At 43.9% G+C, this 24,127-nt stretch overlaps 1 protein-coding gene across 8 annotated transcripts in view; it reads right to left on the reverse strand.

Moving 5' to 3' along the window:
• Positions 1-24,127, reverse strand: part of diaph1 (diaphanous related formin 1) — a 345,460-nt gene that overhangs the window by 196,949 nt on the left and 124,384 nt on the right. For all 8 annotated transcript variants that reach the window (XR_004413473.1, XM_033029846.1, XM_033029845.1 and 5 more), the window contains one exon: positions 20,799-20,915. Coding sequence is in view for 7 of the 8 variants with exons in the window: in XM_033029846.1 (XP_032885737.1) it covers positions 20,799-20,915 (117 nt within the window). In the remaining variant the exon portion in view is untranslated. The remainder of the gene's footprint in view (positions 1-20,798; positions 20,916-24,127) is intronic.

The following is a 24,127-nucleotide window of genomic DNA, read 5'->3' on the forward strand; positions in this document are numbered from 1 at the left end:
ACTGAATGTACAAAACAGCTGCAGCTGGAATTCTATGCACATTTGTGGTCAACATACTGCAAGAAAGATGCAAAAGAAGGAGAGAGCATACAGAAGTGAAGATGTTACAAGATTGGAGAACTTCTGTTTACTGGAGAGACTTTACAGGCTGGGGTTTACCTTGGCTAGAAAACACCGACAAGATATTTGAAGATGTATAAAGTTATGTGGTGCTCAACAAAATAAGATTACCTGGTACACAAAAATGCTGGAGAAACTCAGCGGGTGCAGCAGCATCTATGGAGCAAAGGAAATAGGTGACGTTTCGGCCCGAAACGTCGCCTATTTCCTTCGCTCCATAGATGCTGCTGCACCCGCTGAGTTTCTCCAGCATTTTTGTGTACCTTCGATCTTCCAGCATCTGCAGTTCCTTCTTGAACAAAATAAGATTACCTACTCCTTTAGATGAGACATCAGTAAATAGAACAAGCCCTTTGGTCACAATGTCCGTGCTGAACATGATACCAAGTTAAAGTATTCATCTCTGCCTGCACGTGATCCATATCGCTCCATGCATATGGACCCATGCGCCTATTGTGACTCTTGGGACCCATGTGACTATTTACAAGCCACTTAAATGCCACTGTAGAATCTGTCTCCACCACCACCTTTGGCAGTGTGTTCCAGTCAGCCAGCACTCTGTGCAAAAAAAATCTTGCCACGCACATTTCCTTTAAACTTTACCCCCCCCCCCCCCCCCCCCCACCGCATCTTAAAGAAATGTCCTCCAGTCTTTGACATGTTGAACCTGGGGAAAAGCTTAGCATATCTATCCCTCTAGAATATCTATACCTTTCATAATATTATATACTTTCTATCGTCCCTCAGACTCACACTCCAGGGAAAACTATGCAAGTCTGTCCAATCTCATCACTTATCACTAATATTCTCTAATCCTGGCAGCATTCTGGTAAACCTCTTCTGGATAAATTTGCAGAAATAGGCAGAAGGACTGAAGGGAGCTGAGAAAACAACACACTTAAAGATTTGTGAGGTCTAGAACTCATTGCTAAAAGGGTGTAAGAAACAAAAACTTGTGTTATCTTTAAACAGCACCTGAAGGACCAATCACCAAGAAGCTGCAGACAGGCTAAAAAGTCCATTGTTGGCTTGCATGGACACTATGGGCCAAATGGCCTCCTTTCATCCTGTTATTAACAAAATAGTTTCTTTTAAAAAATGTACATAATGGAAATAAGGGCTAAAACCAAAACTTTAATGATTTAAGTCTTCAGATCAATTAGTTCCTACTTCAGCTGATGATGACACCCATTGCTATTGACACCCATTGTGCAAGAAAAACAAAGTGAAATGCCTCTGCCCAGTGCCAGAAGTCTACATTGTCCCAAGTTCTGGTTTAATTGAATATCATGCTCCTAATTGTCATGTCTTGACTTCTGACTGGAAACCCCAAGAACAATTCGACCCAGAAAAACCACTTGAATAAAGAAAATTGAAAAAAAGGACAAAGTGCTAGAGTAACATAGAAAATAGGTGCAGGAGTAGGCCATTCGGCCCTTCGAGCCTGCACCGCCATTCAATATGATCATGGCTGATCATCCAACTCAGTATCCTCTACCTGCCTTCTCTCCATACCCCCTGATCCCTTTAGCCACAAGGGCCACATCTAACTCCCTCTTAAATATAGCCAATGAACTGGCCTCAACTACATTCTGTGGCAGAGAATTCCAGAGATTCACCACTCTCTGTGTAAAAAATCTCAGTCCTAAAAGATTTCCCCTTTATCCTTAAACTGTGACCCCTTGTTCTGGACTTCCCCAACATCGGGAACAATCTTCCTGCATCTAGCCTGTCCAGCCCCTCAAGAATTTTGTAAGTTTCTATAAGATCCCCCCTCAATCTTCCAAATTCTAGCGAGTACAAGCCGAGTCTATCCAGTCTTTCTTCATATGAAAGTCCTGACATCCCAAGAATCAGTCTGGTGAACCTTCTCTGTACTCCCTCTATGGCAAGAATGTCCTTCTTCAGATTAGGAGACCAAAACTGTACGCAATACTCCAGGTGTGGTCTCACCAAGACCCTGTACAGCTGCAGTAGAACCTACCTGCTCCTATACTCAAATCCTTTAACTCAGCGGCTCAGGCAACATCTCTGGAGAACATGGATAGGTTATATTTCAGGTCGGGTCAGGTCGAATCTGAAGAAGGGTCCCCACCCAAAACGTCATCTATCCATGTCCTCCAGAGATGCTGCCTGACCTGCGGAGTTACCTTTGTTTTGTAAACCAGCATCTGCAGTTCCTTGTGTCTAAAAATGGATGATGAGAGAAGTATCTATGATGCTTTTAAACATTCAAGTCTTTTGCTCAGCTGCCCAGTACTGGAATAAGACTACAATGAACCTTAACAGTGCTACAAACAATGCACAGACTAAGTACCAGTGTGCCATCTGACCCATCAACCCCATTCAGAAATTACTTTGAATTGTATGAGAACTTTCAGGGTGTAAGTGCTTTGTGCTCCTCACAAGCCTCTTCCCTCCCTTCCTCAGCACAGAATCTCTTTATATTCCTTTCTCCCTTGTCTTGTTCCCTCATCTAGTTTCTCCTCCAAGTGCATCTATCTCTACCATTTCCTGAGGCCATATGCTTCACATTGTAAATAAATCCTGGCATGTTTTACTTAAAATTCCTGAGTGGATTACTCACTATCTATTACAGTAATCTTTGGTACTCTCCATGTGAAAATATTTCCCCTTCTGTCCTGTCGTATCATGAGTTCTCATATTCTTTAAATTTAGGTTTATTATTGTCACATGTGCACATGTTATTCAATGCCATCCAACGGATCATCAGATATACCATACAAAGATACCATCAAGTCAAATTCAAGTATAATATATCATGCAAGGGGCAAGATGCAGAGTGCAGAATATGGTTCTCAGCTTTGTAGCGCATCAGATCCTTAGACAAAGTCCAAAGTCCTCAATGGGGTAGAGGTGAATCTAACAGTACATTAGCTTACCCTGATAACTGAGGGGAAGAAGCTGTTTCTGTCCGGTACTTTTCTCTTACACTCCCTGTTTCTAATAAAAGAGCTCGGTCTATTCACACCTCCTTGATATATAGAAACATTTATTTTCGTCCATCTACAGTGGGTCTTTGGACCACGTGGACAGTTGGCCCACATACCAATCACACAATCTCCTGGAAAGGTTTAAAAAAAAACATGTTTAATTTCGATATATTTCTGGCACATGAAGGCACTCAGTGACTGAGATAGTTCCAAGAAAGCCACACATCCTGGCAATCCCAATTAACCATAAATTTATTCTTTAAGTGTTTCGGAGAATGAGCAAATTTGTGTTCAGGTCCACCACAGATTTCTGGCATCTTTGGTTCCAGAGCCTTTCTAGATTATCCATTTTGCTGGACCACAGAGGTCAAGGCTTCCAATGAGCCGAGATACCGGGCCACAAAGTCGGCTATAGGAACGGATCTGCCGGCACTGGTCAGGCCAGAGTTCCAGCCGTAGCGGGAAAATGACTCGCCGATTGACGAGGAAATCCCAACGAGGTCGAGATCGTAGACTCACCCGGCGAAGACTTCAAGTCCACTCATTGTAATTTTGTCCGGATTAAATGAGATGCCGGATCTCCAGTTGCTGGGACAATTGGTGATGGAGATAAAACGCTGGAGTAACTCAACGGGACAAGCAGCATCTCTGGAGAGAAGGAATAGGTGATGTTTCGGGTCGACCCAAAACGTTACCCATTCCTTCCCTCGAGATGTTGCCTATCCCGCTGAGTTATTCCAGCATTTTGTGCCTACCTTCGATTTAAACCAACATCTGCAGTTCTTTCCTACACAATTGGCGGTGGACCTGTACAATGAGCAAACAACGAAGGTAAAAGGGGGGATATTGACTTGGAGATGGTGGATAGAATCTAATATACATGTGTAAGAGGCAATACATTCTGGAACAACTGGGATACCAACAAAAATGGTGAAGCTTCTAAGGGAGTACAAGAAAAAGAGAATTGAGTAATTTACAAAGTCAAAGTTTTATGGTACAAGTCAAATGGCAGTTGAAAAAGCATGAGTCATCCTGAGCCTTATAAACTGAGGCATGGGATAATAAAGCAAGATATGAGAAACCATTGATAAATAAAAGGGAATGTATCAAAAATAGCATTGTGGCCAGTTCTGGACATCTTATCTTTGGAAGGTATCACGACCTTGATGATTCAACCTAGGTTTGCTAAAATTAACATCAAGTGAGGGATTTCAGTTACACAGAAAAATGAAAGTGGAGTCAATTCTCCCTGAAGAGGGAATGTTAAAGGAGAAATTCACAGAAGTGCATTCACAATTATAAATGACTTATTTTTTAAAGTATCAGTAGAAATTACTTCCACTGTGGGAACGTCAAGAAATGGAGGACCCAGATTTGAGGTAATTATCAGAGCTAATTGATTAATAGACTGATTAACTGGCTGATTGAAACATACAGCATGGAAACAAGCCCTTCGGCCCAAGTCCAAGCCAACCATTGATATTCCATTTGTACTTGCTTTATGTTATCACACTTTCTCATCCACTCCCTACACACCTGAGCCTATTTAGAAACCAATTAACATACAAATCCACACATGTTTAGGATGTGGGAGGAAACTCAAACACCCCAAAGAAAAACACATGCCGTCACAGGGAAACGTGCAAACCTATCACAGACCCGAGGTCAGGATCGAACCCGGGTCTTTGTCACGATGAAGCAACCACTGTACCAGATGTACCACTCTGCTGCCTTAAGATAAGAAATGTTGTTTATTCTAAGATGCTATGATCTGGAATGCACAATATAAAAGGGAGCAATGTCATTAATGTTCAAACACAAAATTGAACAAGTACTTAAAAGGACAATACAAGCCTCTGAGAAAGTGCTGGGGAGAATGAGTTAAACTGCACAGAGGCACAGTGGTAGAGTTGCTGCCTTACAGCACCAGAGTCCCGGGTTCGATACTGACTACGGGTGCTGTTCTCCCTGTGACTTGTGGGTTTTCGCCGAGTGCTCCGGTTTCCTTCCACACTCCAAAGGCGTAGAAGTTTGTAGGTTGATTAGCTTCGGTAAAATTGTAAATTGTCCCTGGTTGGTAGGATAGTGTTAGTGTACGGGGTGATCGCTGGTCGGCACGGACTCGGTGGGCCAAATAGCCTGTTTTGAGTGCTGTTTCTGTAGAGTCCAAAGTAGGCACTTTGAATGTGTAAGGACATACATGATCAATGACTTCCAATGCTGCAGACCCCACAGGAATGCATATAGGAATGCAAATCAACAGTTTAAGGCCATTTCAGTGAGTGCAACTAATTAAAGTAACAATCTGTTTCTAAATCTGGCACAACACACCCCTGACTTTGGAAAATCTATATCAATGCACTTCAAGGACGGGTGACCCAAACCTTACAACAATCATAAAAGATGAGCAGTTAAGAGGCAATGATGCAGACTGAGATGACATTGTTCGGCACAATGTGCTTTCGGGAACAGCAGCTCAGATTTCAATTGAGTTGCTCAGTAATAAATCTGGCTTCCTTTAGTCTGGATCACTCCAAAGCCCTGATGATTGCAGGCATTTGGCTGCAGCTGTTCAGTAAACAGGACGTGGCTGAATGACTAAGATATGAAATCATTTTTCCACATTCAGCTCTAATTTCATTTTAACTATCTGCCCCTGTTCAAGTGAACAATAATTTCCTGGAAGTAATTCCTTTAACAGCATTGAAGCCAAACAAATGGCCTGAAGAAGAAGTTTGTTGTAAACCACATTATTCTATGTAATTCATGGTCCTGAATAGATTGGAAACATTTATTTAGTTACATAGCTTTAACAGGAAAAGCTGGTGTAAATTGTTTGAAAAAGGAAATATTCCAAAACTCTTCCATCTATTCTGCCAAATGCCACAGGAACTGTTAATTCATTTAAAACCTTATAGACATACATGTCTCCAGGCTAATATTAGACTCATAACCAACATATCTAAAAAAAATACTCATTATCCCATCACTGTTTGAAGGAAATACAAGGAACTGCAGATGCTGGAATCTTGAACAAAACACAAAGTGCTGGAGGAACTCAGCAGTTCAGGCAGCATCTGTGGAGGGAGTGGAAAAAGTTCCCAACCCGAACCGTTGCCTATCCAATCCCTCCTCAGATGCTGCCCTCAACCACTGTGTTACTCCAGCACATTGTGTTTTACTGTATGTGGGAAGGTGCTTTCAGACAATGTAATGCATATAATCTTCAATATGCTTTCTGGTGGACACAAAATTAAACATGCAGGGCTATTCTGACCAACAATGGCTCCACTGCAGAACCAGGGTTACCACACCCAACACACTGTCTAGCTATGGTATACAGATCACAAAGTGCTGGTGAAACTCAGCGGGTCAGCCAGCGTCTAAGAAAGGAAAGGGCAGATGACGTTTTGGGTCAGACCTTCTTGGACTGCACACTATTCTGAGCTCGATCATGGCAAGAGATTACCAGGTAGACAGAAGAAAAGATACATGGCTATTCACAAAGCTTCATTGAAAATGTACACCATGTACTTTAGTTTATTGTTATTGTCATGTGTACTGAGGTACAGTGAAACGCTTGTTGTTGCGTGCGATCCTGTCAGTGGAAATACTATACATAATTACAATCAAATATACAGATACTGGATAAAGGTATAATGTTTAGTGCAAGATAAAGTCCAGTGAAGGTAGATGGTAGGTCAGGGCCACTCTCTAGTTGGTGAGAGGATAGTTCAGTTGCCTGATAACTAAGAAGCAGTCCCTGAACCTGGAGGTATGCGTTTTCACACATATCTTGGCTGATGGGAGAAGGAAGAAGAGGGACTGTCCAGGTAGAGACTAGTCCTTGATTATGTCCGTGCATTTGCCGAGGCAGCGTGAAATATGTTTGGAGTCAATGGAAGGGAGGTTTAGTTTGTGTGATGGTCTGGGTTACGTCTACCCATCTCTGTAATTTCCTGCGCTTGGATGGAGCTGTTCTCAAACAAGGCAATGATGCAACCCAGTAAAGTGCTTTCTAAGGCGCTTCTGAAAGTTGTCTCTACCGCTCAGGAGGGACTACCCCCTTCCTGGCCGGCCGAAAGCAGCATGCGCTGCCTCTCCAATGATTCCAACATCTCAATGATTCCTGAGAATTTCTGACCCTAGACCTCAAAGTGTAGAAGGAGCATTGAATTTGATGGAGAACCAAGAGTTAATGTCTGGTGGGAAAGTCACAATCACACTGAAAGATGGTGAAGGTTGAAGTTCTGCTTGGCCAACTCCTGCTCACACTTGCACTGAACAGTTTGCCTCCAGTACTGTATTAGGCTCAGTTGTTAAGCTATTAAAGCTGAAAGCTGTTGAGGATTGCAAGGAGTTAAACAGCAGATTTATTTTCTGCAGCTCCACAGCAATGTCCTTTACCTCACCTCGGCAAAGTGGGCTTTTAATCAGGGTGGAGGTGACAAAGGAGTTCCTTTTGCAAACATTTATCTGCAGGAGTCTCTCCTCCCCCCCCCCCCTTCCCCAAAGAAAGAGAAATAGTCAAACATTTTAAATGTTTACAAAAGGTTATGAAGAATTGGAAAATACTGTGGGAGACACAAAGAGAACAAAGGCAGGGAAACCCATTGCACGGACAGGAAAAAGGCTGCTGGAGACTATAGCAAGCTCACAAACATCACTCGATTTACCAACGCCTTCTACACAAAATAAACTGATTCAAGCTTTTAAATGTGCACTAGATACTGATACTGACACTGACACCACATCTAAAGCTTAATGATGTGTTACAATTTAATGGGCATTCACTGCAATTTTGCAATTTTGGTAATTCTTGATTTAATTTAAAACAGACAATGCGATTTAGAGCTTCACCGTGGGTTGCTTTAATCAAGCTGTTCTACTTAGTGCACAGGCTTTCAGTATGCCAGCTCTGAATATTCTCCAAAGGCACTCAGCAAATTGAAGCAGGAATGAAGCTGCAGGGGAAGGAAGGTGGGGTGGGGCAGTGATGGTGGCCCATGAAGATGCAGCTTCATTTATCACTGCGTGTTGCAAAATGGAGTCTATGCAGAGAACAAGCCGCATCATAAGCACACAGGAACCTTGCTTGCTCACTGAAATAAAAACATGCAAAAACCATTATGTATTGGCATTTTTAATTTGCAGTTTTGCTACTGCAAGCATAATATAGAAATGAGGGGAAAAACAAGTAAGGTTTCTAGCCTTTTTTTAATAAATGACAAAAAGCATTTTTTTTTCTGTGCCTATAAAACAGACGGTGGATTTGCTTTGCAGCTGCTTTCATTGTTGAGACCATCTGTTCAGCATTAGGGAGCATTTAGAAAAAATAAAATTCAGTAAGATCAACAAAATTTCACCATGGACCCACTCTCTGTGGTAACAAAACTACAAAATAAAAATACCACGGGCAAGGTTTTCATCTGCACAAATTCAATTTAATATAAATGCACACAAAATATATATATTTTTTATATTCAGACAACACCCTTTTCTTTAAAATATAAAATAAAAAGGACAACACTGACACCTACTGATCAGAAGCAGTTGGTGCCATAGTTGAGCAGCATCTGACAGCTGCTTGTCAAAAAGAAGCCAAGCCCCCTGTTCCTGCATACATTATTTTTTAAAGCTGGACTGTCACCTAAAAAAAAATTTTTCATTAAAAAATAATTTGATTGAAAATGCTTAAGAAGGCATGCATTAATAATACCTTTCAACAAAATTGCTATATTGCATAGTAATTTTATTCTACACCATGATTTACAGAATAATCAATGGGTGACACACTGGCGCAGCTTGTCGAGCTCCTTCCCGACAACGCTAGAAACGCGGGTTCGATCCTGACCGTCTGTGTGGAGGTTACACGTTCTCCATGTGACTGCGTGGATTTCCTCCTGACGCCCTGGTTTCCTCCCACATCCCAAAGACATGCAGATTTGTAGGTGAATCAGCCTCTGTAAATTGCCCTAGTGTGTAGGGAGTCGATGAGAAAGTGGGATAACATGAGACTCGTGTGAATGGGTGGTTAGTGGACGGCATGGACTTGGTGGGCTGAAGGGCCTGTTTCAATGCTGTATCTCTAAAATATAATAAACCTGATGCAGTTGCCAATGTGCCTTGATATGAAAGTGTGAAAGCGGTAGAGTTGCTGCCTTGCTGTGCTAGAGACCCAGGTTTGATCATGACTACGGCTGGTGTCTGTACAGAGTTTGTACATTCTCCCTGTGACCGCGTGGGTTTTCTCCGGGTGCTCCGGTTTCTTCCCACACTCCCAAGGCGTAGATGTTTGTGGGTTAATTCGCGTCAGTAAACATTGTAAATTGTCCCTTGTGTGTAAGATAGTGTTAAGTGTACGGCGATTGCTAGTCGGCATAGACTCGGTGGGCCGAAGGGCCTGTTTTTTTTTTGTGCTGAATCTCTAAACTAAACTAAACAGGAGTGGGGCTTGGGTACCAGAATATCAGTCAGTGGAGGAATAGTAGAAAGCCAGTAGATCTGGCATTTAAGCAACATTTTAAGCACTCTGGAGAAACAACCATTTTGATGCTGTACCTAACAGTACATTCCAAAGTGTCTTTTGAAGAATGATCACTGTTGAAACTAGATGATTCAATTCACCATAGCTAGATCCCATAGACAGCAGTGTGATGAGAGTGAAGATATAAATGTTGGCAAAGAACCCAGAAAGAACCATCCTCTTCTCTACAGAGGCATCATAGGATGTTTGGGTAAAGGGTCTTTGACCTGAAACATGAGCTGTTTCTCTTCCCATTGGAATCTCTGACATCCACCTGCGTAGTTAGATGGGACAATGGCTTCACACCTCATCTGAAAGAAAGAGCCCATCAGACTGTGATGGACTTCCTCAATGCTCAATCAAGCTTGAGGCATGAATCTGAAATCTTTTAACTCAGCACCAAGGGTTCCATCATTGAGCCTTGGCTGAAAGGTCTTTCCCAGGGCTTGGCCAAGTGATATGTACTTAAGAGTCATAGACAGTCATCGAGTCATATGTACTTCTGGAAAATACATGGCAAGCCAACAAGAGTTTCATACCAAAGAAGGACACAAAGTCAAAGGCGGACTCGGCCTGACCCGAAACATCTTTTATGACCCGTACATCATATGCTTTTTGCATATCTTTCATTTATTTGCTCTATGTACCTTCTATATCTCTCATTTCCCTCTCCCCTGACTCTCGGTCTGGTCTCGATCTGAAATGTCACCTGTTCCTTTTGCTCCTGAGATGCTGCCCGACCCGATGAGTTACTCTAGCAATGCGTGTATGTCCAGCAATTGGTATAAACAAGCATCTGTAGTTCTTTATTTCTACATACAGCACATCAGGCACAGAAATCGCTATCAAAACATGGGAGTAACCGGGGGACAGGGGGGGACACAATTTCTTGGCGGCCACGCGCGCATGCGCACACTCACACAATGCTTCGGAGGCTTCAGCCGTGGGCCCTGTGGACGGTAATTTCAGATCAATCCAGCGCTAAATCCAGCTCAACTCCGCCTGTCTCACCGGGTTAACCTACAGCCCTGCCTGGACCGATGGGACACCAGTCTGGAGCCGTGGAGCTAGCGCTGCTTCTCCACACTGGCTGTAAACCTGGGCCGTCGTTCCCGTAAGTCCAGGCAGGGTTGCAAGGTTAACCTGGCGGGACAGGCAGAGTTGAGCTAGATTTAGCGCTGCTTCTCGGCGCTGGCTGTGGGCCTGGGGGCACCGCTCCCATCTGACTCCCGACGTCTCTGGCCACCCCCGTGCGTGGGCGGGACGGGGGCACTCGGTGGCGGATGGGGATGGTCGGGTGGCGGTTCGGCAACGATTGCAGCGCCGAAGACCCGGGATCGATCCTGGCTGCAGATGAGGCGCAGGTCTGTGTCCAGGGCTGCCAAGAGTGTTTTTCGCTTGTGACCCTATGACCTGGGCATGCAATTCAAGCTCCACTCCATGATCTTTTCCCCACGGACGTCTCCCTCCTCCAATGACCGAGTTTTAAAATCGGTATCACAAAAAATGGGGGGGGAATCGTCCCCCACCTCTCAAAACAGTCCCCCCCCCCGGGATTTCGGCCCCGAGCTCATAATAAAAAACATGTCAAAAGATTTCAGTGTACATCAACAATTAAACAGCCCCAAACAAGTCTCAAGTGGAGTAGAATTCACCATTATAATGCTTTCACCCAGGATTATTTCATTTATATTTTAAAAAACTGTACTTTAGGCCAAAATGTTAAAGAATTCTTCTATGCTTGTTCTCCAACACATTACACAAGTATATACTTGTGTTAGTTAAATCTAAGATGGAGCAACACTGCCACCTTCAGGCAGTGTTATTTACCGTACGTTTCAAGTGGAAGGATTAATATAGGCATTTAAATGCGATGTTATCACGGCAGCGCTGGGAACATTTTACTTAGTCACTCAGATGGAAATTGTTCTTTCCATCACACATTGAGTACTTATGATACTAATGCCACCAGCCAGCAGCATCCAAGACAAGATCCAGTCTGAAGCAGGGTCCAGACCCGAAAGGTCACCTATCCATTCCTCCCATGGATGATACATGACTCATTGAATTACTCTCCAGCACTTGATGCTTTGCTCAACATTCAGCAACTGCAGTTCCTAGCATCCCCAGACCCATCCTCAGCAGGCCCAACCTAATCAGAACGTGTCTTTTACGATGTGGATAAGGGATTTCAGCTGAAGGTCCTGGATTAGCACATACTTTAGAATAGACCCTTTACTCCACAATGTCTGTGTCGAACATGATGCCAAGGTAAACTAAGCATCTATGCCTGCAATTATTCATATCCTTCCATTTCTTGCATATCCATGTGCCTGTCTAAAAGCCCCCTAAATGCCACTATCGTACCTGCCATGCCTCATTGTCCTTAATTTGAATTATTTGCTCAGTCTTTACAGATGACAGCCATGAGGAAAGTCTGGTGTGTAGGAAGGAACTGTAGATGCTGGTTCATACACAATACACAATACACAATACAATTTATTTGTCACTTGAACCTCATAGAGGCTCAAATGAAATGTTGTTTCTGCAGTCATACACACAAGAAAAAAAGACCCAAGACACAACACAACTTACACAGACATCCATCACAGCGCATCTCCTCCTCGCTGTGATGGAAGGCAAAGACGTATCTCTCCCCTGCACTCCCCATTCCCCTCCCGATGTCAGAGTCAAAGCCCCCGGCGGGCGATGGCAATTGTCCCGCGGCCATTAACGCCGCGCCAGGTGATGCAAGGCCGCGCTCCGGGTCTTCTTGTTGGAGCCCCCGGCGGGCGCTAGCAAAGTCCCGCAGCCGTTGAAGCCGCGCCGGGCGATGTCAGGCCCCGCTCCAGGTACTCCTCGACCCCGTGACTCGGGCGGGCGAAGTCGCCGTTGCGGAAGCCCCGAAAAGCGGTCTCCCAGCAGGGACCCGCGGGCTCCTGGTGTTACTGTCTACCAGACCTGCGGTTGGAGCCTCCGAATCTCCAAGGGTCGGGTCGCAGCAGCGCGCCACCACAGCTCCACCCGCTCCGAACTCGGCCAGCTCCATGATGGTGAGTAGCTTCGCAGCTCCGCGACTGGAGCCCCCAGGTCGTTCCTGCTGGAGGCCGCTCCACGGTGCAGCCCCAATGACAACGGAGACCCGACAGGGAAAAGGTCGGGTTCTCCGTGCAGGGGAAAGACTTTAAAAGTTTCCCCCACCCCCCACCCCCACACACACACATACCCCATCAAAAAAAATAAAAACTACATTAAAACGGGACAAAAAATAACAAAAAGACAGACGGACTGCAGAGGCTGCTGCGACGTGAGTCGCGCCGCCCACCGGAAATGAAGATAGACACAAAATGCTGGAGTAACTCAGCGGGTCAGGCAGCATTTCTGGAGAAAAAGAATAAGTGTCATTTCGGATAGAAAACCTTCTTCAGACCGGGTAGTCTGGTGTTGCACAGAGTCAAAGTTGGAAAGGATGCTCAAAAATGTCAATTCAGTCATTACATAGTCACAGTTAAATGACTGCAGCTTTTTAATTGCCTTCTTCTGTTTAATTCAATTTATTTAATTGAATATAAATTCTCCAGTTGCCTGGGAGAGCGAGGATGGGGGTGAAATTGAACTCGTGCTTCTGCGTCAGTTGTTCAGGCCTCTGGACTACAAGTCCACTAACATGTTCAGTGTGTTATTTGTGGAACTTGTCTCAGCTTCATCCTGTGTGCTTGGACAAAGGGAATATTGTATCATGAAAGCCATTCACAGGGAAAAGCAATGACGCATTGTGCCTGCAGTGAACTACTGCAATCATAACTGGCCTCAAATGCACTTGGAACAATGAGGTAATGTTTTGCTCCAGTCTTAAGTCAATTCATTGCACATTGAATACCACTATAGCATAAGAAAAAAGCTTTTCTTGCCAGATTAAAAGAAAAAGAAATTTACTGTGCCTGGTAATGGTGGTCACACAATTTGAAAGGGATGAAATAAAATAAAGACCCACACAAATCCAAGATAATAACACATTCATTTCTTCCTGGCAGACACTGTTTCATTGAGAAAACAAGTGTCTTTACTGATTACACGTAGTCCGTGTGATCTCCTGGACTGGTTTCAATTGCCCAAGGGGGTCCAGAGCATTTCTCCAAGTGTTCGTTTCTGACTGGGCCTGGGATTTGACAGTCTTCTCAATTGTCTGTTCGCACGCACGCACGCTGATTTCTTTCTACCTGCCACGAGGGTCCGCTTGTACGTTCTCACTGCACTATACTAACATCATTTTAACTCGGCTGGTTAGATGCTGTTTAACATTGAGGCAATGAAGGAAGGCACAGTGGCACAGCTCACAACACCAGAGACCTGAATTTGATGCTGGATTCAGGTGCCGTCTGTGTGGAGTTGGCACGTTTTCCTGTGACCACGTGCGTTTTCTCCGGGTGCTTCAGTTTACTCCCATTTCGCAAAGATGAGCAGGTTAATACGCCTGTGTAAATTGCTTCTAGTATGTGGGGAGTGGATGCAAAAGTAGGATAATATAGAAGTAGTGTGAACGGTAGACACAAAGTGCTGCAGTAACTCAGTGGGACAGGCAGCATCTCTGGAGAGAAGGAATGAGTGACTTTTCAGGTCGACACCCTTCTTCAGACTGATGTCAGTGTGAGCGGTAATTGAAGGTCAACATGGACTCGGTGGACCTGTTTCCATTGTGCATCTTTCAATTAATGAAGGTCCAGACCGAAAACATCCTGACCTTAAATGTCATTTATCCAGGTCCTTCAGAGATGCTGCCTGATCCACTGAGTTACTCCAGCACTTTGTGTTTTCCTCAAGATTCCAGCATCTGCAGTTCCTTTCTTCTCAATTAATCTCTGTCAATTTCTCAACAGCAAGGTAAACTGCAGGGTGTTCGATATGCTGCCTGGAGCCTCTACTACACCAACGTCTCTCAAATTAAAATAGCCTTCATTGTCTCAACCCTACATACTCCAAACAAGCTCCTTGCTGCTCTGCTTTTGCAACTGGTGTTTGCTCCTCTCTTTTCAGTAGCTGTCTTCATCCTTCCATCCTCCCAAAGAGTTTATTTAGAACACATCTCTCCGACCAGACCTTTGGCAACTCTTGGAAGTAACGGAAAAAGTTTGGCAGGGCACTGGGCAGCAGGTCAAAGAACCAAATTAAACTATCAGTTATCACACGACTCGAGGGAAGGCGTAATGAAGTCAATGGCCACATTTTGTGATTTAGCTTAGAGATACATCGGTGGGTTGAAGGGAAACAGGCCCTCCATCCAAACGGATTCTGCGCCAACCAACAATAACCCATACACTATCCGACACACTAGTGACAATTTACAAAAGCCAATTAAGCTACAAACTCGCACGTCTTTAGAGTGTGGTAGGAAACCGGAGCACCCTGAGAAGATGCACAGTGTCACAGGGAGAAGGTATAAAGTCCGTACAGACAGCACATGTAGTCAGGATCGAACACGGGTCTTTGACGCTGTAAAGCAGCAACTCTACCGCTGCGTCACTGTGTTACCACTGTGGTGTGCAAGTCAAAACAAAAACCGAAAGATCACCGATCTTTGAAATTCAGCCTGTATAACCACCTCACCAATGAAGGGGACACAAGCAACTGAAGAAGGGTCGCAAACTTAAACGTCACCTATCCCCTCCAGGAATGCTGCCTGGCTGACTGAGTTACTCCAGCACTTTGTGTTTTTCAACAGTGATGAACGTTAGCATCACGACAAGAACAAGTTATTACAGTGCATTTCTCAGATATAAATGTGAATGCGCAATATTGAGCAATTCTTTGAAGGGGGTTTGCAACACAAATGTGGTCATCATGCAGATTGCTGTACACTAATGAGGGCTTCTACCTGAAGAGCAACACTGCCACCCAGTGTTCCAAATAGCTCACTATAATTATCTCTGTAAACACAACGTTCAATCATTTCATGTCCAAATCAGTGAAGATTGTCGTTCACCTTCTATGCAATCAAGAAATCAGAGATACGGTGCCCTCCATAATGATTGGGACAAAGACCCATCATTTACTTATTTGCCTCTGTACTCCACAATTTGAGATTTGCAATAGAAAAAATTACATTGTCAGATTTTATTAATGGGTATTTTTATACATTTTGGTTTCGCCATGTAGAAATTCCAACTGTGTTTATGCATAGTGCCCCCCATCTCAGGGCACCATCATGTTTGGGACACATGGCTTCACGGGTGTTTTCAATTGCTCAGGTGTGTTTAATTGCCTCCTTAATGCAGGTATAAGAGAGCTCTCAGCACCTAGTCTTTCCTCCAGTCTTTCTATCACCTTTGGAAACTTTTATTGCTGTTTATCAACATGAGGACCAAAGTTGTGCCAATGAAAGTCAAATAAGCCATTTTGAGACTGAGAAACAAGAATAAAACTGTTAGAGACATCGGGCAAACATTAGGCTTACCAAAATCAACAGTTTGGAACATCATTAAGAAGGAAGAGAGCACTGATGAGCCTACTAATCGCAAAGGGTCTGGCAAGCCAAGAAAGACCTCCACGGCTGATGAGAGAAGAATTCTCTCTATAAAATAAAGAAAAATCCCCAAACACCTGTCCGACATATCAGAAATAATCTTCAGGAGTCAGGTGTGGATTTGTCAATGACCACTGTCCACAGATAACTTCATGAACAGAAATACAGAGGCTACACTGCAAGATGCAAACCACTGGTCAGCCGCAAAAATAGGATGGCCAGGTTACAGTTTGCCAAGAAGTACTTAAAAGAGCAACAACAGTTCTGGAAAAAAGTCTTGTGGACAGGTGAGACGAAGATTAGCTTATATCAGAGTGATGGCAAGAGCAAAGTATGGAGGAGAGAAGGAACTGCCCAAAGTCCAAAGCATACCACCTCATCTGTGAAACACGGTGGTGGGGATGTCATGGCCTGGGCATGTATGGCTGCTGAAGGTACTGGCTCATTAATTTTCATTGATGATACAACTGTTGATGGTAGTAGCATAATGAATTCTGAAGTGTATAGACACATCCTATCTGCTCAAGTTCAAAACTCATTGGCCGGCAGTTCATTCTACATCAAACCGATGGTCCCAAAAATACTGCTAAAGCAACAAAGGAGTTTTTCAAAGCTAAACATTGGTAAATTCTTGAGTGGCCAATTCAATCACCCGATCTGAACCCAATTGAGCGTGCCTTTTATATGCTGAAGAGATAACTGAAGGGGACTAGCCCCCAAAACAGGCATAAGCTAAAGATGGCTGCAATACAAGCCTGGCAGAGCATCACCAGAGAATACACCCTGCAATTGGTGATGTCCATGAATCGCAGACTTCAAGAAGTCATTGCATGCAAAGGATATGCAACAAAATACTAAACATGACTACTTTCATTTACATGACATTGCTGTGTCCCAAACATTACGACACCCTGAAATGGGGGGGGGGGGGTCTATGTATAAACACTACTGCAATTTCTACATGGTGAAACCAAAATGTATAAAAATGGCCTTTATTAAAATCTGACAATGTGCACTTTAACCATATGTGATATCTTCTGTTACAAATCTCAAATTGTGGAGTACAGAGGCAAATAAATAAATGATGGTCTTTGTCCAAAACGTTATGGAGGGCAGTGTCTAAGGTGGCAGAGTGGAAAAGGATCATAACCATAGCAAGGAGAAAGACCAAGGATGGGTCTGAAATAATGGGAACGTTATGTGCGTGGCTTTGCACGATGTGAAACTGATCTAAGTCAGCAATATAGTGGGGGGGGGGGGGGGGGGGGAGATGAAAGCTGAGAAGCAGAGTAGGAAGGTGTTAAAAAATCTTCCAACGCTGCTCAAGGGAATGCAGCACAGTGGCAGAGCTGTTGCCTCAATCCCGACTTTGGGTGCTATCTGTGTGTAATGTTTATGTTCTCCCTGCATGGGTTTCTGCTTGGTGCTCCAGTTACCCCAGAAGAAGTGCAGGTTTTAGGTTAATTGGCCACCGAAAATAGCCCCTGGTATGTGGATGAGTGGTAGAATCTAGGGAATTAATAATAAGAGAATACATTTGGATTAGATTAGTGAGGGATTAGTTAATGCTCAGCATGGACTTGGTGGGCCAAAGGGCTTGTTTCAGTGTGCATCTCTCTGGTATTTCGATGTTGTATCTTACTAGTGTGTTCAGTCACACCAGTAACCTCCTTGCTGTGGATATCTGAGCTGTCCTGTTTCTCTGTAAACTTTAATAGTAACTAAAATTATTCTCCGACTACACTTGAAGACTTCACTGCAGCAGAATTTGTGTGAAACACTATTGTTAAACATCCAATGTAGCATAAAATGTAATTGAAATCATGTGGCATCAATTGGCCCATGGTGCCTTTGCAATTCCTGGAAATAACTATCCAATTACTCCCAGTCTCCTGCTCTTCCCTAAAGCCCTGGAAAAAAAACAACCTTTTTGAATATACACGATAAATCATGCTTCAACCTTCATTTTTCATATTCTGACCATTCTCTGGGGAGAGAAGTCATGAAATATCTGTCCAAGTTAATGGTGCCTGTTGTCATTATGCCATGAGGTTTCATCTCCGTGCATGGAGGTGACCTCAAACATTTCCATCATTTTAAAGGTTCTATGATGTGGCATCCGCTTCCTACTACATACAATTTTCCTGAAAATTACAAACTTTTCCTTCTGTGATGTATTATTATACCCTATGCATTATAGTTTCTTCATAACTGTTATCAGGCAACTGAACCATCCTACCAACAACGAGAGCAGTGCTGAATTACTACCTACCTCATTGGAGACCCTTATTCATGTTATTCCATTAATCATTTATCTGTATACTGTGGATGGCTTGATTGTAATCATGCCTGTTTTTCCACTGACTGGTTAGCATGCAACAAAAGGTTTCCACTAGACCTTGGTACACGTGACTAGACTCTGTAGCAGCAGCGCATTTGGAAAGCAGTGACGGGATCGGTCAAACTCAGCATGGATTTATGAAGTGGAAATAATGCTTGACTAATCTTCTGGAATTTTTTTAGTATGCAACAAGTAGAATGGATAAGGAAGAGCCAGTGGATGTGGTGTATCTGGACTTTCAAAAAGCCTTAGACAAGGTCCCACACGAGAGATTAGTGTGCTAAATTAGAGCACATGGTGTTGGAGGTAAGGTATTGACATTGATAGAACTGGTTGGCAGACAGGAAGCAAAGAGAGGGAATTAATGGGTCCTTTTCAGAATGGCAGGCAGTGACTAGTGGGGTGCCGCAAAGCTTAACAATTTAGACGAAGGAATTAAATGTAACATCTCCAAGTTTGCGGATGACACAAAGCTGGGTGACAATGTGTGGTAAGAGGAGGATGCAATGAGGCTGCAGGGTGATTTGGATATGTTGGGTGAGTGGGCAGATGCATATAAGATGCAGTATAATGTGGATAAATATGAAGTTATCCACTTTGGTGGCAAGAACAAGAAGGCAGATTATTATCTGAATGGTGAAAGAAGGAACTGCAGATTCTGGTTTAAACCGAAGATAGATACAAAAAGTTGGAGTAACTCAGCAGGCCAGGCTGTATCTCCAGAGAGAAGGAAAGGGTGAAGAGACCCTACGAGACCCTTCTTCAGACTATCTGAATGGTGTCAGATTAGGAAACGGGGAGGTGCATCGAGACCTGGGTGTTCTTGTACATCAGTCACTGAAAACAAGCATGCGGGTACAGCAGGCAGTGAAGAAAGCTAATGGCATGTTGGCCTTCATAGCGAGAGGATTTAAGTATAGGAGCAAGGAGGTCCTACTGCAGTTGTACAGGGCCCTGGTGAGACCACACCTGGAGTATTGTGTGCAGTTTCGGTCTCCTAATTTGAGGAGGGGCATTCTTGCTATTGAGGGAGTGTAGTGTAGTTCACCAGGTTAACTCCCGGGATGGCGGGACTGACATAGAAACATAGAAAATAGGTGCAGGAGTAGGCCATTCGGCCCTTCGTGCCTGCACCGCCATTCAATATGATCATGACTGATCATCCAACTTAGTATCCTGTACCTGCCTTCTCTCCATACCCCCTGATCCCTTTAGCCACAAGGGCCACATCTAACTCCCTCTTAAATATAGCCAATGAACTGGCCTCAACTACCTTCTGTGGCAGAGATATGATGAAAGAACGGATTCACTGGAATTTAGAAGGACGAGAGGAGATCTTATAGAAACATATAAAATTCTTAAGGTATTGGACAGGCGAGATGCAGGAAAAATGCACCCGAGTTGCGAGAGTCCAGAACCAGGGGTTACAGTTTAAGAATAAGGGGTAAGCCATTTAGGACTGATATGAAGAATAACCTTTTCACCCAGAGAGTTGTGAATCTGTGGAATTCTCTGCCACAGAAGGCAGTGGAGGGCAGTTCACTGGATGTTTTTAAGAGAGAGTTAGATGTAGCTCTTAGGGCTATTGGAATGGGGAAAAAGCAGGAAAGGGGTACTAATTTTGGATGATCAGCCATGATCATATTGAATGACGCTGCTGGCTCGAAGGGCAGAATGGCCTACTCCTGCACCTATTTCCTATTCAAGATTGAGACTGAAGAGGGGTCCTGACCCAAAACCTCTTCCATCGTTTTTCTCCGAAGATGCCGCCTGACCAGCTGTTACTCCAGCACATTGTGTCTATTTTTAGTATAAACCAACATCTGCAGTTCTTTGTTTCTACATTTTAGATTTAGGCTCCTCTACCCTTTGAAAAGACTGTGACCTTCTATCTTATATACACCAATCATGATTTTATAAACCTCTAACGCCACCCTTTACTTCCTTTGTTACGGGGAAATAAATCCCAGCCTATGCACTCCTGCAATAGAACTCAGGCACTCTAGACTCAGTAAAATGACGTAATCATGTCCATTTGCTTTCTCTCCAAAACCAATCTCTTTCATAGTAATTCACTAGGTAAACAGAGGTGCCAAAAAAAGTCCTCATTTATCTCTCCAAATACAAAAGATCCTTTCCTCTTTGATCCATCCAACATTGAGCAGTTAGCATGATTACTGCACGCTTGATTTAGCTGGATCAATCTGCCCAAGCGCCATACAAAGAAATGAGGGCAACAAGGCGAAAGAAGAAAATAGGATTCATCAGAGGTCTATTATGTAATGTATTTCTTGTGGATGGCAGGTTTACAAAGTAGCATGAAAAGATGTTACCTACCTGGCTTGGTAATCATTACGAATCAGAAGAAAATGCTGAAGTATAGACAGGAAGTATTGCTCTGCTTTGGAGTCCTTCACGGTGTTCAGGAGCATCTGGAAGATTTCACTCGTATCTGTGAAGCTACTGTTAAGGAGATAATTCAACAACTTCTCAATGCTGACACAAAAAGATGCTGGAATCTTGCGCTAAACACAAAGTGTTAGAGGAACTCAGTGGTTCAGGTGGCATCTGGGAAATGAATGGATAGGGGGCATTTCAGGTCAGGACCCTTCTAGAGATAGATAGATACATTTATTTGTCACATGTACCAATTGGTACAGTGAAATGTGTGGTCGCCATACAGCCATACGAATAATAAAGAGCACAGAACACGATAGTGTTTTAACACCGACATCCCCACACAACGGGATCAAAGTTTCCCACTGTGAGGGAGGGCTCTAAAATTGAGTCATCCTCCTCTGTTGTCCTCCCGTGGTCAGGGGGGCTCCCAAACCCCCGCTGTCGCCGCAACGTTCAGGCCCGCTCGTCGGGGTGATGGAAGTCCAACGCGGGACTGGAGGACATCCTCAGTGGCTTGAACATCCGAATCGGCCACCTCCTACCAGAGTACGCGGCTCCCGAAGTCCACAGGCCGCGAACGCCGGCGGCCCGCGGCAAAGGGTCCCAGGTCTCCGCGATGTTGAAGACAGTGGAAGCTCTTCAAACCACAGCTCTGATGTTGAAGCAGCAGGTCCAACTCTCCGGAGCTTCAACGGTGATCCAGGTAAGGCATCGCCCCGCTCCGCGGTGAATCCAGTGCTACGCCGCCGTTGCTGAAGCTCTGGTCCGATTCCCTGGCAGGAAAGGCCGCTCCAGTCCAGGTGGTAGGCCGCGAGGAGGGGGGCGAGGGCGCGACTCGGAGAATAGTCACGTCCTCGCCAGGAAATGACTGGGAAACGGTTTCCCCCTTACCCTACCCCCCTCTCCCACATAGAAAAGCTAGAGAAACTAAAGACATAAGAAAAGTCCTGATCCAAAATATCACTTGTCTATTCCTTCCCCAGATGCTGCCTGACCCGCTGAGTTCCTCCAGCATAGTGTTTCGTCACAATTTCTGAATGCTTCTGGTTAATGTGCCCTTCGGGATTGCATATTATAGAATCTAACTCAAGGCAAAAATAATTTTTTTGAAAATGTCAAAAATAATCTGGGGAACTGTTACAGACAACACTGAACCAACCTTCTATCATCACGTTTAGATTTATTATTTTCACATGTACTGAGGTACAGTGAAAAGCTATGTTTTGCATGCTATCCACTCAACTCGGATAATACCATGTACAAATACAATCGCCCAACTCAAGTACAAAGAGCAAAGGCGAAGATGCAGAGTGCAGAATATGGTTCTCAGCATTATAGCGCCCTAGTTGCAACGTTCATACTGGTGTCTTAACTTATAGATACTTAATCCTTCTGCTTCAAATATTAAAATTGGCAGCTTCCACATTCACCACAAACCCATGGAATGTTTAATATCTGTGAATTTCTGTGGGATGGAGGGTGGGCAGGAAATCAGAAAGAAGGCAGTGCGACCATTGAATATTCTCTCACACTATGGAGATCAAAAGGTAATGGGAAAACTGTGGTCAGAAGTAAAACTGACGTGATTAATGCTCTTTCTTCCAGTCTGAGATTTCCCCCTTTTTCACATTCTTGTTGCTGATACACCTTCCTTCCAGTTGTCATCCCTCCAAGCAGCCACTCCTGCCATAGTTGATCCTCCCACTGTCCCCCCCCCCCCCCCCCCCGCCTTTCGACTTTAGAGATGCAGCGTAGAAACAGACCCTTCGGTCCACCGTGCCCACGCCGACAATGATCACCCCGTATACTAACACTATCCTACACATTAGGGTCAATTTACAATTTTACCGAAGGCAATTAATCTACAATTGACCTGTACATCTTTAGAATGTGGGAGGAAACCAGAGCAGCAGGAGAAAACCCACGCGGTCACAGGGAGAACGTACAAACTCCATACAAACAGCGCCTGTGGTCAGGATCGAACTTGGGTCTCTGACGCAGTAAGGCAGCAACTCTACTGCTGCACCACTGTGTCGCCCGATGTTTCACATTTCCCAGCTATTAAAACTAAAGCACCAAGTTTTGGAAGTTCTCCTCTTTCATATATTAACGCTCTTAGTATGTAGTTTCTACTTGCATCTCAGAATGTTTCACTAGTTTTTTTTAAAAAGGTTTCTTCATTTGTCTTTCACAAAAGTGCAATGAGACCTGGTCATGTGGGTGAAGGAATTAATGTAAAAAGTTTTACAGATGAGGAATTAATTATCCCGAGCATTGAACATTTGCTTTAGCGAGTGGGTAATTGTGTTTAAATGGGCTTCCACCAGTATTGCAGGTCAAGGCAACCTTAGCGTGGGAGTGTGTAATGGAACTAATGGAGCAGCACTGTGGAGACACAATCGTTTTCTTTTTAATACAAAATGTAATTCCTGTTTTACGGAATAAGCAATTATTTCAGGAAAATATGCAGTGAAGCAGGCACGTACTCGGTTGTTTAAAGGATCCAGGGTCTAGCTATCCATTATATACCCAACACAAAATGCTGGAGTAACTCAGCGGGACAGGCAGCTTCTCTGGAGAGAAGGAATGGGTGACATTTTGGGTCGAGACCCTTCTTCAGACTAGTTCGGGATAAGGGAAACTAAAGTTATAGACGATGATGTTGAGATAAAGAACAAAGAATGAAAGATATGCAAAAATGTAACAGACCATTATTAGCTGTTTGTTGGATGAAAACAAGAAGCTGGTGCGACTTGGGTGGGAGAGGGATAGAGAGAGAAGGAATGCCAGGGTTACTTGAAGTTCAATGCACCCGACAATAGCGGGGCCCATGTAGGTGTCCATAGCTACGCCTTGGACTTTGTGGAAGTGGGAGGAGTCGAAGGAGAAGTTGTTACGGGTGAGGACCAGCTCTGCTCGTGTAGAGTGGAGTGCTAGTCTAAAAAAATTGGATGGTTCTGCAAACCATCCAAAGTTAAGTCAGATAATTGCAGATTCTGGAAGTGTGAAAGAAAATACTGGAAATACTTAACAGATTAACATTACCAACAACTAACAATAAATATATGTTTGTTTCAATTCCCTACATGAATTAAAGATAAAACATGGGCTTAAATCTCATATCTGATCCCTTCTGAGGTGGCAAAATTCATTTCATAATTAGGAGCAAATGCATTTTCAGTTGCATACTACATAAGGGTGGAAGAAATAGGAGCAGAAAGCCATGTTCAGTAATTGAAAGCAAAACCTTACAGATTTTGGAAACA

This window comes from Amblyraja radiata, chromosome 11 (assembly GCF_010909765.2).
Source record: "Amblyraja radiata isolate CabotCenter1 chromosome 11, sAmbRad1.1.pri, whole genome shotgun sequence".
NCBI classification, from domain to species: domain Eukaryota; kingdom Metazoa; phylum Chordata; class Chondrichthyes; order Rajiformes; family Rajidae; genus Amblyraja; species Amblyraja radiata.